This window comes from Panulirus ornatus, chromosome 64, assembly GCF_036320965.1.
Source record: "Panulirus ornatus isolate Po-2019 chromosome 64, ASM3632096v1, whole genome shotgun sequence".
Classification (NCBI taxonomy): Eukaryota; Metazoa; Arthropoda; class Malacostraca; order Decapoda; family Palinuridae; genus Panulirus; species Panulirus ornatus.
In genome coordinates this window covers 21,155,973-21,176,278 of record NC_092287.1, presented here as the reverse complement: position 1 = coordinate 21,176,278, position 20,306 = coordinate 21,155,973, and the positions used below count along the sequence as shown (strand labels likewise).

At 39.3% G+C, this 20,306-nt stretch overlaps 1 protein-coding gene across 1 annotated transcript in view; it reads left to right on the top strand.

Moving 5' to 3' along the window:
- LOC139746097 (uncharacterized) overlaps positions 1–18,065 on the top strand; it is a 35,593-nt gene extending 17,528 nt beyond the window's left edge. The window contains exons 7-14 of the mRNA XM_071656937.1: positions 383–517; positions 1,820–1,962; positions 7,776–7,911; positions 9,624–9,776; positions 10,119–10,280; positions 12,800–12,882; positions 16,830–17,043; positions 17,251–18,065. Of these exons, the coding sequence (XP_071513038.1) occupies positions 383–517; positions 1,820–1,962; positions 7,776–7,911; positions 9,624–9,776; positions 10,119–10,280; positions 12,800–12,882; positions 16,830–17,043; positions 17,251–17,922 (1,698 nt within the window). The 3' untranslated portion in view covers positions 17,923–18,065. The remainder of the gene's footprint in view (positions 1–382; positions 518–1,819; positions 1,963–7,775; positions 7,912–9,623; positions 9,777–10,118; positions 10,281–12,799; positions 12,883–16,829; positions 17,044–17,250) is intronic.
- Positions 18,066–20,306: the final 2,241 nt, after the last annotated feature.

Sequence of the window (20,306 nt, the reverse complement as noted above, 5' to 3'; positions counted from 1 at the left end):
AGGGAGAGGATAACAGCCATAGACTTACCATTTTTGGAAGAAAGAAGGAAGAGGGGAAATGTTTATTACTCTGAAGTTTCCTTGTAGATGAGATAATGGTGATATGAGCATTTCTTCAAATGTAAAGTGAGGTTGTTAGACAGACAAAAACTTTACTGACACAGAGGGCTAAGAAGTTCAAAAAGAAGTTAAATTGACAGTAAGAAAAAGAAATGAGACCCCATGAAAGTAAAAGTTTCCATTTCACATGCATAGATAGGTAATCAAATTTATACATGTATTTAGAAGTGTTTAAACCTTTTTTTTTGTTGTTGAAAGGTACATTTGATATATCAGCTGAAATGTTGAAATAAGTGAATCAGACCAGTAATTTTGTTAACAGGAGCACCCAAATGAGGCAGAGAAGAAACCAAGAAAAGGAACACAGCGTCACCGTCATTCTCAAGGACTACAGACCAAGTATCCTTCACAACCTGGCATGCTTATTGGCCACCGAAAGTCTCGTACATACAACCAGGTGAGGTTTATGCTTCATGGTTTACAAGTAGAATGAGCTCTCAGTACAATGTCAGGTAATTTTTTTGTTATGATAAGAAATTGTCAGTACTAAGATTTTATTTGTTTAATGTATGCAACATGCTCGATGATGGTTTTCATATTTAGCATGCATACCTAATTTTGTGACGGTGGATACAAGGGAATTCAAGAAGCAACAGGCAGGGCTTCTGAGAGGAATTTATCGGGGATACAAAGTTTCTCTTAGGTCCCCTTCCCTTCTCCATTAGTCTTCCTTTTTTTATTCGTTGTGGTTTTATGCCATAAGCTGTAAGGCCAAAAAAGGGTATGGAAGATGAGGGAAGGGGTGGAATCCTAGTCTTCAGTATATGCAAACCTTTACTGAAATCCCAGGAAATTCCTGGGCCCCCTGTTGGACCCCTGGACCCAGGTACGATGTACCCTCTGCACCTTCCTGTCATTAGCTGTGGCAACAGGCCACTGGGTCCCTTCATAACCTGCCTTTGAGTCTTATATTTTGATTTATTTGTCTTAGTTTTTAATGACAGATTCTTTTTTAGACCTACTTGTCATCATCTCATGGAACTGGATTATTCCTATTAATCACAAGATTTTTTGCCTTACCCATTTCTTTCTTGAACATTAGTTGTCTCACATCCCTTAGCCACCTTTATTTTGAAATTTTTTGAAATATATATTCAAATGGGATAGAGCAGTTTGGAGTGATGTGGTTTGCTGGGGCAACATGCCATCAGTGGGCCAAACCAGAGCATTTGAAGTGGTTAGGGAATAAAACCACTGAAAGGTCTGTGACATTAATCTGTTGATGGGGGCTCTGGTTTTGTTGCTTTATATATGACAGCTAGAGAGGCCTTTTTTGTCTGTCCCTGGTACTTCCTTGCTATGTGGGAGACAGGGAATAATTATAAGAAAAAGATGATTGTTTGTATGAAATTTAGCTTCAGAAATTAGAGACTAGAAAATGAAAATTATTGAATTTGTTAATGCTGTTGGGGTTTCATAGCTGAGCTCTCCTCTGTTAGAGATGGAGCCAAGCACTTTTATGCCAGCTCTTTGCAAGACCTTGATTAGCACAGGGGCTTCCTGTATTTTTTATAATGCTGTTTATTTTTTAAAAGGATTTCAGCTTGCATAATTCTCTCATTCTGATACTCATTCGTGTTTTTCCCCTCCTTCCCACAGGTGTTGTGAAATGAAATAAGCAGCAGTATTTCTATATTATGATGCATATTAAACTGGGATGATAATGAATGTTGTAATGAAATATTCATTATCTTATCAGGAGGAGACAGAAGAAAGGAAAGTAGATGGAGCTGAGAACAGCAAGCGTCGTATTCGAGCTCCAAAGAATCTCCATGAACAGTATTGGTTACAGAAACAAAGACCTAAACCTGTGTTCTCAAAAGAAGTTGAAAAAAATTTTAAGTAAGTTGAATATCTTGTATATCATCATCAGCAAAATTGATTTGCTAAATGCTGTCTTCAGCAACAAACAGGACTTAATACAAGATTTAGGTTGATTATGTTAATCTATTTTCCTATTATACCTTGTTGCTGTCTTCCGCGTTAGCGAGGTAGCACAAGGAAACAGATGAAAGAGTGGCCCAACCCACCCACATACACATGTATATACCTAAATGCCTACACACGCACATATACATACCTCTACATTTCAACGTATACATACATATACATACACAGACATCTTTCTTTCTTTCTTTCAAACCATTCGCCATTTCCCGCATTAGCGAGGTAGCGTTAAGAACAGAGGACTGGGCCTTTGAGGGAATACCCTCACCTGGCCCAATTCTCTGTTCCTTCTTTTGGAAAATTGAAAAAAAAAAAAAAAAAAAAAAAACGAGAGGGGAGGATTTCCAGCCCCCCGCTCCCTCCCCTTTTAGTCGCCTTCTACGACACGCAGGGAATACGTGGGAAGTATTCTTAATCCCCTATCCCCAGGGATACACATGTACATATACATACATGCTGCCTTCATCCATTCCCAATGCCACCCCGCTACACATGAAATGGCACCCCCTCCCCCCACGTGCGTGCGAGGTAGCACTAGGAAAAGACAACAAAGGCTACATTCGTTCACACTCAGTCTCTAGCTGTCATGTGTAATGCACCAAAACCACAGCTCCCTGTCCACATCCAGGCCCCACAAAACTTTCCATGATTTACCCCAGACGCTTCACATGCCCTGGTTCAATCCATTGGCAGCACATCGACCCTGGTATGCCACATCGTTCCAGTGCACTCTATTCCTTGCACGCCTTTCACCCTCCTGTATGTTCAGGCCCTGATAACTCAAAATCTTTTTCACTCCATCCTTTCACCTCCAATTTGTTTTCCCACTTCTCGTTCCCTCCACCTCTGACACATATATCCTCTTTGTCAATCTTTCCTCACTCATTCTGTCCATGTGACCAAACCATTTCAATACACCCTTTTCTGCTCTCTCCACCACACTCTTTTTATTACCACACATCTCTCTTACCCTTTCACTACTTACTCGATCAAACCACCTCACACCACATACTGTCCTCAAGCATCTCATTTCCAACACATCCACCCTCCTTCACACAACCCTATCTATAGCCCATGCCTCACAACCATATATCATTGTTGGAACCACTATTCCTTCAAACATACCCATTTTTACTCTCCGAGATTACGTTCTCACCTTCCATACATTCTTCAACGCTCCCAGAACCTTCGCCCCCTCCCCCACCCTGTGACTCACTTCCACTTCCATGGTTCCATCCACTGCCAGATCCACTCCCAGATATCTAAAACATTTCACTTCCTCCAGTTTATCTCTATTCAAACTTACTCAATTTATTTGTCCCTCAACCTTACTGAACCTAATAACCTTGCTCATATTCACATTTACTCTCAGCTTTCTTTGTTCACACACTTTACCAAACTCAGTCACCAACTTCTGCAGTTTCTCACCCGAATCAGCCACCAGCGCTGCATCATCAGTGAACAACTGACTCACTCCTCAAGCGCTCTTATCCACAACAGACTGCACACTCGCCCCTCTCTCCAAAACTCTTGCATTCACCTCCCTAACAGCCTCATCCATAAACAAATTAAACAACCATGGAGACATCATGCACCCCTGCCGCAAACCAACATTTACTGGAAACCAATCACTTTCCTCTCTTCCTACTCTTACACATGCCTTACATCCTCGGTAAAAAGTTTTCACTGCTTCTAGCAACTTACCTTCCACACCATATACTCTTAATACTTTCCACAGAGCATCTTTATCAACTCTTATCATATACCTTCTCCAGATCCATAAATGCTACATACAAATCCATCTGTTTTTCTAAGTATTCTCACATACATTCTTCAAAGCAAACACCTGATCCACACATCCTCTACCACTTCTGAAACCTCACTTCTCTTCCCCAGTCTGATGCTCTGTACATGCCTTGACCCTCTCAATCAATACCCTCCCATATACTATCCCAGGAATACTCAACAAACTTATACCTCTGTAATTTGAACGCTCGCCTTTATCCCCTTTGCCTTTGTACAATGGCACTATGCATGCATTCCGCCAATCCTGAGGCACTTCACCATGAACCATACATACATTGAATATCCTCACCAACCAGTCAACAACACAGTCACCCCCTTTTTAATGAATTTCACAGCAATACCATCCAAACCCGCTACCTTGCTGGCTTTCATCTTCCACAAAGCTTTCACTACCTCTTCTCTGTTTACCAAATCATTCTCCCTAACCCTCTCACTTTACACACCACCTCAACCAAAACACTCTATATCTGCCACTCTATCATCAAACACATTCAACAACCCTTCAAAATACTCACTTCATCTCCCCCTCACTTCACCACTACTTGTTATTACCTCCCCATTTGCCCCTTTCACCGATGTTCCCATTTGTTCTCATTATTATTATTATTTTTTTTTTTTTTTGTCGCTGTCTCCCGTGTTTGCAAGGTAGCGCAAGGAAACAGACGAAAGAAATGGCCCAACCCACCCCATACACATGTATATACACACATGTCCACACACGCAAATGTACATACCTGTACATCTCAATGTACACATATATATACACACAAAGACACATACATATATACCCATGCACATAATTCACACAGTCTGCCTTTATTCATTCCCAATCGCCACCTCACCACACATGGAATACCATCCCCCTCCCCCCTCATGTGTGCGGGGAAGCGCTAGGAAAAGACAACAAAGGCCTCATTCGTCCACACTCAGTCTCTAGCTGTCATGCAATAATGCCCGAAACCACAGCTCCCTTTCCACATCCAGGCCCCACACAGCTTTCCATGGTTTACCCCAGACGCTTCACATGCCCTGATTCAATCCACTGACAGCACGTCAACCCCGGTATACCACATCGATCCAATTCACTCTATTCCTTGCCCGCCTTTCACCCTCTTGCATGTTCAGGCCCCGATCACTCAAAATCTTTTTCACTCCATCTTTCCACCTCCAATTTGGTCTCCCACTTCTCCTCGTTCCCTCCACCTCTGACACATATATCCTCTTGGTCAATCTTTCTTCACTCATTCTCTCCATGTGCCCAAACCATTTCAAAACACCCTCTTCTGCTCTCTCAACCACGCTCTTTTTATTTCCACACCACACATTGTCCTCAAACATCTCATTTCCAGCACATCCACCCTCCTGCGCACAACTCTATCCATAGCCCACGCCTTGCAACCATACAACATTGTTGGAACCACTATTCCTTCAAACATACCCATTTTTGCTTTCCGAGATAATGTTCTCGACTTCACACATTCTTCAAGGTTCCCAGGATTTTCGCCCCCTCCCCCACCCTATGATTCACTTCCACTTCCATGGTTCCATCCGCTGCCAGATCCACTCCCAGATATCTAAAACACTTTACTTCCTACAGTTTTTCTCCATTCAAACTTACCTCCCAATGATACGTATAACATTGAAAAGGTGTGGTGCAGAGTAAAGAAGGTACGAGCATGGCTCCTGAACATCATGTTTCCAGCTGCTATGTATGTGGAGAAATGAAGAGAGATCAGAAAAATGTGAAAATCCACTTCTTTCTGGCCCCCAACTGCTTACTTAGGCTGGAAACCTCATACCCGACCTCACAACCAACTAAGACAGGACCTGGGCAACTGTCTCCCTCGAGTGTGTGTCGCTGTTGCCCTTCTTGTTCGTCCTAAATGATGAGAATGTTCTTCCGCCCACCAGTGATGCTACTACTTTTGTGAATTAAGAACCATTGCAACACAAACCTCGCCAGGTGGTAGAGTGACCCGCAGTGTATCAAGACAGACTTCCCCAGAACTTTTTTAAAGGGAAAGTAAATGTTTATAGTTGTGTTACTGGAGTGATAGTTTTCATACATGGTGCTCTGACAAGAATATAGTGAAATTGGAAAAGAATGTAGCTTAGACATTGAAGCTTATTCTTTCATTGAAATGTGAACAAAGGGAGCATTTTTCAAAGTGATAGAGATAGAAAGCAAAAAGGTGTTTTTCATGAATGTACTGGAAAAGTTGAGGTCTAGATAAACTTTTTGGTCTGTCAAGGCTTTATTATGGCGGATGACCAACTACCTACCCTCATGTATCCAAGATATGGTTGTACTTTGTGTAATGAAGACAATTGAGAAACATCATAAGCCAATATTCCAGTTTCTTGATAAGAGAAGTGGTCCAGGCAGTATGATACTGTGGTTAAATTGATGAAAACTACTAATTGACGTTTGTGTAAATGAATTATACATTTCCCTTTTCCATAGCCAGAGGTTGAACCATAATGTGACATTCATTTTTTTAATTTCATTTTAAGATAGAAGTTTCAGTTTTCTAAATTATTTCTTACATTTTTCATTTTTTTTTTTTATACTATTCGCCATTTACCGCGTTAGCGAGGTAGCGTTAAGAACAGAGGACTGGGCCTTTGAGGGAATATGTATATATGTATATATATATATATATATATATATATATATGTGTGTGTATATGTGTGTGTATGTATATATATATATATATATTATCCCTGGGGATAGGGGTGAAAGAATACTTCCCACGCATTCCTCACGTGTCATAGAAGGCAACTAGAGGGGACGGGAGCGGGGGGCCAGAAATCCTCCCCTCCTTGTATTTTTAACTTTCTAAAAAAACGGGATTATTATTATTATTATTATTATTATTATTATTATTATTATTATTATTATTATTATTATTATTATTATCATAAAGTGGGAGACCAAATTGGAGGTGGAAGGATGGAGTGAAAAAGACTTTGAGCAATCGGGGCCTGAATATACAGGATGGTGAAAGGTGTGCAAGGAATAGAGTGAATTGGAATGATGTGGTATACCGGGGTTGACGTGCTGTCAATGGACTGAACCAGAACCTGTGAAGCATCTGGGGTAAACCATGGAAAGGTCTGTGGGGCCTGGATGTGGAAAGGGAGCTGTGGTTTTAGTGCATTATATATGACAGCTAGAGATTGAGTGTGAGCAAATGTGGCCTTTTTTTTCTTTTCCTGGTGCTTCCTCACTGGCGGGGAGGGAATATTTCCCGTGGCAGGGTAGCGACAGAAATGGAGGAAGACAGCAAGTATGTATGTATATGTATGTATGCATTGATATGTATATGTGTGTGTATGGGTGTTTATATACATATATGTCTATGTGAGTGGTTGGGCCATTCTTCTTCTGTTTCCTTGCGCTACCTCGCTGATGTGGGAAATAGCAATTATGATGATATGATAATGAAAAATTATTATTATTGATATTAGTTGTAGTAGTAAACCTCAGAACCCCTTTTTATAGCCCTGTAGCCCATTGCCTCACAACCACATAACATTGTTGGAACTGCTATTCCTTCAAACATATCCATTTTTGCTCTCTGAGATAACATTCTCTCCTTCTACACATTCTTCATCACTCCCAGAACCTTCACTCCCTCCCCCAACCTGTGACTCACTTCCACTTCCATGGTTCCATTTGATGCTAAGTCCACTCCCAGATATTTAAATCACTTCACTTCCTTCAATTTTTCTCCAGTTAAACTTAATCCCAATTAGCTTATCCCTCATTTCTACTGAACCTACTAACCTTTCTCTTATTTACATTTACTCTCAATTTTCTCCTTTCACACACTTTTCCAAACTCAGTCACCAACTTCTGATAAAAGTCTCTTATGATAATGATTTTTGTATTCTTTTAGGTGTCCAGTACAAACTTGTAAATATAAGTTTTCAAGTGAAGAAAACTTGTATCAACATCAGGAATGTCATGGACAGCCAGGGAGTAGTGAAGAAAGAGTCTTTACTTGCCATCGGTGTTTCTTCAAATATGACAAGGTAAGGAAAGAATCATATCATGTCAGTCATAAATAATTATCATAAGCAATTTAATTCTGCAACCCCAGGGCCACTTTTCTAGGGATCCTGCAACTTCATGGCAGTGCTCCAATCAGGAGCAGGGAAATGATAGACTTTCATGGACTTGAGTTCCTAAATGAAAGTGTACTTCTTTTTTGCCATTGATGATGCTACAGCCTCACTGAAGGTACCTTTCACTTGTGATGTAGCCACATACACTTGGAGTCCAGTAATACATATTTTATTTATTTATTTTATTAATTTTGCTTTGTCGCTGTCTCCCACATTAGCGAGGTAGCGCAAGGAAACAGACGAAAGAATGGCCCAACCCACCCACATACACATGTATATACATACACGTCCACACATGGAAATACACATACCTACACATCTCAGTGTACACATATATATATACACACACACAGACATGTACATATATACACATGTACATAATTCATACTGTCTGCCTTTGTTTATACATATACTTGATTAATCTCCTGCACCAGGAACTTCCTGTATGGAACTGCCACAGCGCACAGGAAGCTGGTCATATCCATCAAGTAGGACCTCAGGCCAAGAAGTTTGGTGATGTTATGTGTTTGTATATTTGAGGTGACTACAGTAAAGGAGTAATTTGAGGAGTAGATGTTTAGTGTCTTCAGACTGAAGATTAATCTTGAGTATAATGGATCCTCTTATATATTAAATCATTGTTTGTAGTGTCCAGAACATAGATGAGAAAGTATTATTTATGCATACCTAGGGAGTGTAGTTTCAGATGGTGTAGAATTTAATGCTAGGTTGGGAGGCAATTATTTAGTGCTTGTCAAGTCATTACTGTGTAAGCGTTTGGTCAGTTTCATTTGATAGGGAAGGGGGTATCTGTGAGTATAGCTTGTTAAAGTGTGAGACATAATTTTTTGTTATTTTGAGTAGGGTTTGGTGGTTAGTTTTGTAGTGGTTCAGATGTGAGGCTCTAGTTGTTTTGCAAGGTTTTGAGTGCTGAGCTTTCTAGGATGGGGTTTTATTGGAAGGATCTTTGTTCCATTCCGTGGGTATTGAGTTTTTGTGATGGCTAGGTTGTCAGTGATTGTTCTGAGTGCTCTATTTTGTGTTATTTGCATTTTTTTAGTTGCTTTTAAAGGGGGGGTATGACCAGTAAGGAGAGACATAGTTTACTGTAGGGTGAATGAGGTGAATTGTTTGTGGAGGATACTAAGGGATATTTTTTCTAATTCTAGCACCATTTAGTGTTCTGTCATTTAGTTTGTATTTGCCTTTGCATTAATATTTTTGATGTGGGGGTGAATATCACGTAAATGTTGAATCTGATACTCAAAATAATTGATATTTTGTAGAGTGGAAGTGATTGGCCCTTTAGGGTGACTGATAGGTAGATTAATGTCTTAACAGGCTTAAAAGAGTGTTTGAAAATGTGTGGAGATGCAAACATTCTGCTCTGGGTGAGCCATGGTTCCCAGTGCGTAATGTAGTGCTGCATGTTTGTTGTTCCTCCTCATGTCTTTAAAGAAACTGCAATGAATGTAAATTTTCCAAATACATTGTATGAACATAGAGGGGAAAGTGTATTATTTACATACCTAACACCAAAATTGTATAGTATTCTGTGACAGCCAGGTACAATGATTTCTGATGTATTTTTCTTAATGATAATAAAACTTGTTTTACAGTGGGCAGCATGTCAGTTACACTTGTGGAAGTCTCATGGGATAGACATAGATCTGCTCACTTGTGGAATTTGTCATACTTACAAGACTTGTACACAGCAGAGGCTTGTAATCCATCAGAAGACTCATTCAGATGCTCGGGACCATGTTTGCAAGGTATGTATAATAAGACTTGTTGAGTGTTCATATCTTACATCTTGTAAAAGGTATTTAGTTTCAGAAGTGCTTTTTATCATCCCTTGATACTGTCTTAATTGATGGAAAAAATAGTTAGACTTCAATTGATGAGAAAAATAGACTTCATGATGATTTTAGACAGTTTTTCTTTGATACAATGTTGCATTTGTCGTTGCATTTTTCAGTATATGATTTATGTTTTGAAAAAGATTGATTTCATCAAGGTTTTTAACTTATTCTATGGTTAAATCTGTTCATGCTAAGAAAAAAATAATCCCATGAAAATGATACATAACTTATGCAGACAACTTACTAAAACAGGTCTGTGGAAAAGGTTTTAGGCAGTTGGCACAACTTTTAAACCATCAAGTTTTACACATATCCAGTGCCAAGGATCTTCCTACCTGGGCACAGAAAGGGTATTGCAGTGAATGCAAAAGATGGTTTGGTGATAAGAAAACTTTAAGACTTCACATTAGTGCCGTAAGTATATCTGTATATTTGTTTTTCAGTACATTCCATCAAGGTTTAGAGGACATTAATTTGAATAACATTTGCAAGTAGAAAAGATGAAAATAATTAAGTTTTGGTTTAATGAATACTTAATTTCAAGGAATTTTAGGGCAAAATTATTTTGGTGGGAAGTTGGAAGTATCAAATAGTAATTTTGGGGTTATATTTTAAGGATTTTTTTTTGTCATAGAAGGCGACTAAAAGGAAAGGGAGCAGGGGGCTGGAAATCCTCCCCTCTCATTTTTTTTTAATTTTCCAAAAGAAGGAACAGAGAAGGGGGCCAGGTGAGGATATTCCCTCAAAGGTCCAGTCCTCTGTTCTTAACGCTACCTCGCTAATGCGGGAAATGGCGAATAGTATGAAAGAAAGAAATATATATATATATATATATATACAGAGGTATAAGTTTGTTGAGTATTCCTGGTAAATTATATGGGAGGGTATTGATTGAAAGGATTGGGGAAGAGCAGTGTGGTTTCAGAAGTGATAGAGGATGTGTGGATCAGGTGTTTGCTTTGAAGAATGTATGTGAGAAATACTTAGAAAAGCAAATGGATTTGTATGTAGCATTTATGGATCTGGAGAAGGCATATGATAGAGTTGATAGAGATGCTCTGTGGAAGGTATTAAGAATATATGGTGTGGGAGGCAAGTTGTTAGAAGCAGTGAAAAGTTTTTATCGAGGATGTAAGGCATGTGTACGTGTAGGAAGAGAGGAAAGTGATTGGTTCTCAGTGAATGTAGGTTTGCAGCAGGGGTGTGTGATGTCTCCATGGTTGTTTAATTTGTTTATGGATGGGGTTGTTAGGGAGGTGAATGCAAGAGTTTTGGAAAGAGGGGCAAGTATGAAGTCTGTTGGGGATGAGAGAGCTTGGGAAGTGAGTCAGTTGTTGTTCGCTGATGATACAGCGCTGGTGGCTGATTCATGTGAGAAACTGCAGAAGCTGGTGACTGAGTTTGGTAAAGTGTGTGAAAGAAGAAAGTTAAGAGTAAATGTGAATAAGAGCAAGGTTATTAGGTACAGTAGGGTTGAGGGTCAAGTCAATTGGGAGGTAAGTTTGAATGGAGAAAAACTGGAGGAAGTAAAGTGTTTTAGACATCTGGGAGTGGATCTGGCAGTGGATGGAACCATGGAAGCGGAAGTGGATCATAGGGTGGGGGAGGGGGCGAAAATTCTGGGAGCCTTGAAGAATGTGTGGAAGTCAAGAACATTATCTCGGAAAGCAAAAATGGGTATGTTTGAAGGAATAGTGGTTCCAACAATGTTGTATGGTTGCGTGGCGTGGGCTATGGATAGAGTTGTGCGCAGGAGGATGGATGTGCTGGAAATGAGATGTTTGAGGACAATGTGTGGTGTGAGGTGGTTTGATCGAGTAAGTAACGTAAGGGTAAGAGAGATGTGTGGAAATAAAAAGAGCGTGGTTGAGAGAGCAGAAGAGGGTGTGTTGAAATGGTTTGGGCACATGGAGAGAATGAGTGAGGAAAGATTGACCAAGAGGATATATGTGTCGGAGGTGGAGGGAACGAGGAGAAGTGGGAGACCAAATTGGAGGTGGAAAGATGGAGTGAAAAAGATTTTGTGTGATCGGGGCCTGAACATGCAGGAGGGTGAAAGGAGGGCAAAGAATAGAGTGAATTGGAGCGATGTGGTATACCGGAGTTGACGTGCTGTCAGTGGATTGAATCAAGGCATGTGTATGGGGGTGGGTTGGGCCATTTCTTTCGTCTGTTTCCTTGCGCTACCTCGCAAACGCGGGAGACAGCGACAAAGCAAAAAAAAAAAAATAAATAAATATATATATATATATATATATATGTGGCATTTAAGGGTCTGGAGAAAGCATATGGTAGTGTTGATAAAGATGCTCTGTGCAGGAGGTGTGGATCTTACTTAACAGACACCAGAGATGGTTCCTGTGTAGTTTTGTGATTCACACTGTAGAGAAAGTAGTTCCTGTTTGCAGCATGCCTTTCAGTAAGATTATGAATATGTTTAGAAATTTAATTTTTTATGTGATTTCTTAAGATGTTTTGTGGTTTTTTTATGAGCTTGTTTCTTTGTTTTATGCAACTTGTAGGAGGAAATTTTTGGCTATTTTTTTTGACCTTGTGGAATGTGCTTTTTGCTGGCATGGGTGGTGATGTTGATATAATGTAAGATGGCACAATATATGGGTGAGAATTCACCTACATTGAAGTTTTGGAGCTTGGATTCTCTATACTGTCTGAATGGAGAGCAATCTGCTTTTCTGTAATTTGTGCATGTGTTTTTGCTGACTGTACAGGTTGGGTGATTTAAGTGGAGAGTAATTGGAATGGGTATGTAGTCAGATAGGAGTTCATGTAGTGTTCTGTGTATATAGTGCTGCTGTGAAGAACTTGTATAGTAATTATATGCATACATCTTGCCACAGCTGCTCTTTTTAATCATAGGCTGGAAGTACTTGTGGGTTTAGATTAGCCTGTAATAACATTTTTCCCTTTTACAGGTACATTTAAAAGTAAAGCCTCATGCTTGTCCTCATTGTTCATATAGATGTTCAAGGAAGTTTGATCTAAAAGTTCATCAAAGGTGAGTATTTCAAGTTCCTTGGATGTTATTTTTGGTATATACAAAAGACTTAATAATTAAAAAGAGGAGGGAATGTTTGATTATCCTGTAAGACTTGAACAGTGATGATTTTGATGTAAAAGTTCATTAAAGGTGAGTATTTCAAGTTCTTTGGCTGTTGATTATGGTGTATACAAAAGAGACTTGATTCATAAAAGCAGGTGGATGTTTAATTGTCCTATAAGTTATGAACAATGTGTTTTCTTCTTGTAGGTTCGCTAATCCTTGCATGACTATGTGCCCCTTGCTTAGTCATTGTGTAAGCAGAAGACACAATTTCTAAAAGATTATGTGGACAAGTATGTTCTTGCTCACGAACTGCTAATTAAATTGCAACTTAAGTATACATGCCGTTTAGGGGAGAGGTAGACAGTCGTTAGACAGATGTTCTCGTTATTTTGTTTTTGCTGTTGCTCTTCACTTTTGCACTATGATTTTGGGATCTGTACATTGTGTACTGTCATATTTATTATGAACACTCATTTTTTAAAGTTATTTTTATTTTTTGAAATGTGCATTCTTAGTAGAGAGGAATTAATTTGTGTTACTGCAGAGCTTCATAATTGAAAAACAGTACTCATATTGCTGTTAAACGTGGCTGCTTCTGTCTCCAGATTTCATGAATCCAGTTGCAAGTCTAATGTAATTATGATTTAATTGATTATGGTAAAGCAAGTTACTGCTGAACTGACGTAATTCAATGGCTCCCATCTTTTTTACAATATGAAAAACTCCTAGTTTATTGGATTTTGTTTCATATGCAGAAATATTCAGAAATGCCACTACTGAGTTCACCAACTCAGCATAATATTGCATTTGTAGGACATCTCAGGGAATACAACAACATAGATATATCGAATGAGTCACACTACTTAATATGGTCATCCCCTCTTCCTCAGGTGATTTTGGAAATCAAGAGCACACCGATCATGACCTGACTTGAAGCTTTCAATTAGGAAACACATCATCTTATCTAATGAGCAGTTAACCTCTTCCACCATCTTAGGATGTAGTTTTCTCCTTGTTGCAGGTACCAATTCAGCCAGCTCATCTATTTTTACTTATCTCTTCCCTAAAGTGGCACTACTAGACTCTTCCTGCATGTGGTTATGCTGTGAGTCAAAAGTCGCCTTCTGTGAGGTAGTATCATCATCACTGTATGAAAAGAAGTATGGTTTCATTAAAAAACTTTCCATTTCAAAGGAGTCCATCCTCTAACAGCTACTGTTTGTAGTGCAGCTATGAAGCATTAGGAGCTCCATTGAAGGAATCCTTGGGTTATGATAGTGATAATAATTTTTTTTCATACAAGTTCACCATTTTTCATGTCAGTAAGGTTGTGCATAACAACAGTAATGATGATGATGATGATGATAATAACAATAATAATAATAATAATAATAATAATAATAATAATAATAATTATACCGGGGTTGACGTGCTGTCAGTGGATTGAATCAAGGCATGTGTATGGGGGTGGGTTGGGCCATTTCTTTCGTCTGTTTCCTTGCGCTACCTCGCAAACGCGGGAGACAGCGACAAAAAAAAAAAAAAATAATAATAATAATAGTAATAATGATAGCGGGGAGACAAGTTGGAGATGGAGTGAAGGGGATTTGGAGTGATCAGAACCTGAACATGCAGTAGGGTTAGGGGGCTTGCATGAGATGGAGCTAATTGGAATGATGTGGTATACTGGGGTCAGTGTACTGTCAGTGGACCAAATCGGGGCATGTGAAGTGGCTGGGGTAAACCATTGAATGTTCTCTGGGGCTAGGTTGTGGATAGGAAGCCGTAGTTACAGTGCATTAGACATGACAGCTCGAGAATGGATGTGAGTGGATGTGACCTTTCTTTGTCTGTTCCTGTAGCTACATCGGATGCGGCCTTTCTTTGTCTGTTCCTGGAGCTATCTCACTAATGCGGGAAAAGGTGATCAGTGTGAAAAAAGGATGACAGTGATGATAATAATAATGATATCCCCTGGATTTACATGTGATCCATAAAGAATCTTTGTTCTGGAAATGTTATGATTGCTTCTTTTTTCTAGTGTATGAAGGAAGGAGCTATTAAGGGACTCTCTCATGATTCTGTAATTTTGCTTGCCCTTATTATATGATCTGTATAAGTAATGCTTTGAAAGGTTAGTTATAAGTAATGCTTTGAAAGGTTAGTTACCTCCAGTTTCTTGAGTATGATGAGTGCACTGGTAGCTTGGAGTTTCTAACATTTTTCTAACTTAGTCAACTTTTGGAAGATATGGGGTTTATTTAAGTTCCAGAGGCAGTAATTTTGCTTACTGGTTAAGCTTCACAAGTCTCACAATGTAAAGTGTTGCATTTTGTTTACAAACAGGATAATAATGATTTGTAACTGCCTTCATTTTGAGCCCAGCATCCCTGCTTTACCTAGGTGATGTGATAACTACGCCAACCCTATTCCAGTATAAATTCATTAAGATGGGAGAGAATGAGAACAGACCAAACTCAGATTTTTGCATTGATAGAAACAAGTTCACAGAATTACCCTGTGAATGAGACTGATGTAGGTAAGTAGTAGTTGGTAGGCAGCCACCAACCAGGGAGGAACATTACCAGTACTACCCGACTGGGCTTAGAGAGGGTTAATGACAGCTGTGTAGTGAGCCAGCACTTTAATGGTTGTCAAGTTGCACTCTTCTTGACCCAGGTAGCTGTCTTGTCTTTCTGCTTCACCTACACATGGACTACTGGCATTCTGTCCACAAACGTACAACCTCTTGTCATACATAACATTTGACAGCACTTATCTCACATAGCTCATTCTTCTTAACTCTAGATTTTCCCATGGTGAGCACTATGCACTAGCCATGCCTTTTGGCAAAATGGTTAGAGCAATAGATAGATGCCATAGTTAGGAACATTAAGGTAGGAGCATTAGGTAGAAACAATAGGAAGAAATAGTAGGTAGGAACATTAGGTAGAAGTAGTCAGTAGGAACATTAGGAAGGAGCCTTTGCAAACACTGTGCTAGAGTTGCCCTTTGCCAGTGGCCTGCTAAGGGCAAGGCACTAATAGTTAAGATGCAGCACTGGAATGCACTAGTTTAGGTGACTATTGTTGTAACCATCCCCTTGAGGAAGTTGCAAGTGGGAACAGGCATCAGAGTTATAGATAGATAACACCTGGGAGATCATGGGAGAAGCAAAAATATTCGGTTGTTGTGATTGCTTTCAAGTAAAGGTAAAAGTAAATGTTCAAGAAGATACATATATTTTGCCAAAAGGAATCATGAGGAGAGGAGAAAAGTCCCTGATCTGCCCATGCAGGAGCAGAGGAAGCTAGGAAGAGATATGTTAACCCCCTTAGATTTACTTAGGGGCATTGTTAAGCTTGGCATAAACCATTTCATCAAAATCCAAAGAAATATCAAGACCAGAGTATATAACATGAAAATGAGCATGAGCAATGTCAAAGATGTGCAAGAACATTTCCTCACCAGCAGAATAGCAAAAGTAAACCTTTTCCCTCATATAGGTTATAGGTTATAAGAAATAAGTAATAACGATAGTAACCCACATCTTATGTGGCTAATGTAGTAGATACCTTCCTCTTCTATCTTCACCACACACATGAACCTCTGTAGCTTTTTTTTCTTTACCTTGCACACTGATACTGTTTTGATCTTTTCATAAGGTAGCATTATTTTTATCGCATTCACTTTGAGCATCCTCCTCCCATATGTATCACCAAAGTGGCCAATTGATTATCCACAGATAAACATAGAAGATGAAATTTCAAAATTTGAAGAAATGGAGTTACCTTTGATAGGCTAGGGAATGCATATAGGTACCTCAATAGTTTTGGGGTCCTTTGCAATAGATTCATATCACAGTCAAATTTATTTTTTTATTGTAACCATTCTTTCAGGCAACACACAGGGGAGCGACCACATAAATGTGAGCTCTGTGGATGGCAGTGTCGTGATCATAATGCATTACGAAGACATAAACTCATTCACCTGCACTTAAAACCACTAAAGTGTCCACATGCCTTTTGTCAGTTTGAGAGTCGTCATACTGCATACTTCAAGAGGCATGTGGCAAAAAAACATCCTGAAGCAGAGGCCATTTATAAATGTCAGGTAAAATTCTTTATTATTCATATATTATTAGTATTTGACATAAAAAGAGAATAAAAAAATCCAATTTTCATGTTCATATTATTTGTCTATTTTCATGGATTTATATGCATTAATTTTTGCAATATGTCTTCGTACAGTATTGCAACTCTCTTAAATTTGTTTTTATATAGAGTATTATCATGAGCATTTTCTTTCTCATTTTTGTAGATTTGTTCAATGGAGACCCCAAAATTACAAGAGTATATATCACATTCCACAAACCACGAGAAGCAGTTAGTTAAAGAAGCCTTCAAGAAGAGGAGTGATTCTTCAGATCATAAAAATGATGTTGAGGGTACTGATATACAGATTGACAAAGTAAACTCTGCAGAAAAAGATAACATCAAACTGAAACAAAGCGATGAAGTGGATGTAAATAACACCATCAAGGATACCAGTTCAGGATCATATGTTTTTGAATCTTTTAGTACCGCAAGTAATGACCCAAAGACTCAGGTCATAACAATTAAACTAGGCAATATGGAGCAGTCAGATATCACAAAATCAGGTTCATCCAGTTCTGACATGTGTGAGAGATCAGAACCTGACATTAAACAGCCTGATCAGTTTAAGCAAGAGGTGCAGTTAGAAGAAAGTGTAGTTGAAACAGCATCTTTAATGAACCACAGCAGTGATGGTACAACAGCTCTGGGTGTTGTTGCTAGTACCAGTGAAGAAACAGATGTTCTTAATGTGGATGGAGAGGAAACTATAATGACACTGCCTCATGTTGTGATGTCAGAAGATGGTCATCAGTATATCATTGGAATCTCCTCTGATGGAATAAGTAATGGTCAGACTAGTATCTTTACCATACAACAAACAGAAGAACAACAGTAACTCTGAGGAGTGCAATCTTTGCAACTATTCATGATATATGTTCATTTCTATGGTAATTTTCTCCATGCAAGAGTGGGATATGCCATACCCACACATACTATCATATTTTTAGTTTGCTTTTTGTCTCCTGATTTTGTTAATATCATTTTATTACCGCAGACTTTCAGAAAGACTTCATACTTGCTTGTTTGGCCTTTCTTTTGTTAGAAATATTATTACTTCTCTGTGACATCTGTGTTTGGTGCAGTAGTAGATTGGCTAGATCTGGAGCCTTGTTGTATAAGTGAGATTGGGTTATTTTGTTTAATTCTTTTGTGGATTAGTATTTCAAAGAGTTTCAATACTGGAGACAGAAGTAGTGGTGAAAGCCTTGCATGAGACAAAATGTGGCAAAGTAGCTGTGGTAGAAGAAATTACACTCAATTTTCTTAAGATTCATTGGAACGGTAGGATTTTTAATGTATGCATAGAATATTATGAGATGCCTCAGTATTGGGAGAATGCTTGTATAGTGCAGTTGTATAAAGGCAAGGGGGACAAAAGTGAAGGTCCAAATTACAGATGTATAAGTTGGTTGAGTGTACCTGGTAAGTAGTATTGGAGATTGTGATTAAGATGGTGGTGGCATGCTCAGAGCTTCAGATTAGGAGAAACATTGTGATTTCAGTAGTTGAGGATGTGTGGATCAGATTTTTCATTTGGAGAACATGTGTGAGAAATACGTGTAGGAACAAAAGGATTTATATGTGTTTGATGGAAATGCTTTTTGGAAGATATTAGGAATTTGTGATTTGGGAGGAAAGCCATTAGAAGCATTGAAGAGCAAATGTGAATTAAAGCAAAGTTATTAGGTTGGCCTGTCATATGCAATAATATTTATTTATTCATTTATTTTACTTTGTCGCTGTCTCCCGCGTCAGCGAGGTAGCGCAAGGAAACAGACGAAAGAATGGCCCAACCCACCCACATACACATGTATATACATACGTGTGTGGACATGTATATACATACATGTCCACACATGCAACTATACATACTGATACATATCAATGTATACATATATATACACACACAGACATATGCATATATACACATGTACATAATTCATACTGTCTGCCCTTATTCATTCCCATTGCCACCTCGCCACACATGGAATAACAACCCCCTCCCCCTTATGTGCGCGAGGTAGTGCTAGGAAAAGACAACAAAGGCCCCATTCGTTCATACTCAGTCTCTAACTGTCATGTAATAATACACTGAAACCACAGCTCCCTTTCCACATCCAGGCCCCACAGAACTTTCCATGGTTTACCCCAGACACTTCATATGCCTTGATTCAATCCATTGACAGCTGTCTCCCGTGTTAGCGAGGTAGCGCAAGGAAACAAACAAAAGAATGGCCCAACCCACCCTCATACACATGTACACATATAAATGCCCACTCATGCACATATGCATACCTATACATTTCAATGTATACATACATATACATACACAGACATATTCATATATACACATGTACATATTCATACTTGCTGCCTTTATCCATTCCTGTTTTCACCCTGCCACACATGAAATGGCACCCCCCTCCCCCACGCGCGGCGTGCGAGGTAGCGCTAGGAAAAGACAACAAAGGCCACATTTGTTCACACTCAGTCTCTGGCTGTCATGTGTAATGCATCAAAACCACAGCTCCCTTAGCACATCCAGGACCCACAAAACTTTTCATGGTTTACTGCAGACACTTCACATGCCCTGGTTCAATCCATTGACAGCACATCCACCCCAGTATACCACATCATTCCAATTCACTCTATTCCTTGCATGCTTTTCACCCTCCTGTATGATGAGACCCTGATCGCTGAAAATCTTTTTCACTCCATCCTTCCACCTCCAATATGGTCTCCCACTTCTCCTCGTTCCCTCCATCTCTGACACATATATATCCTCTGTCAGTCTTTCCTCACTCATTCTCTCCATGTGACCAAACCATTTCAATACACCCTCTTCTGTTTATGGATGGGGTTGTTAGGGAGGTGAATGCAAGAGTTTTGGAGAAAGGAGCAAGTGTGCAGTCTGTTGTGAATGAGAGGGCTTGGGAAGTTAGTCAGTTGTTGTTCGCTGATCATAAAGCACTGGTGGCTGATTTGGGTGAGAAACTGCAGAAGCTTGTGACTGAGTTTGGTAAAGTGTGTGAAAGAAGAAAACTGAGAGTAAATGTGAATAAGAGCAAGGTTATTAGGTTCAGTAGGGTTGAGGGAGAAGTCAATTGGGAGGTAAGTTTAAATGGAGAAAAACTGGAGGAAGTGAAGTGTTTTAGATGTCTGGGAATGAATTTAGCAGCGGATGGAACCATGGAAGCAGAAGAGAGTCACAAGGTGGGG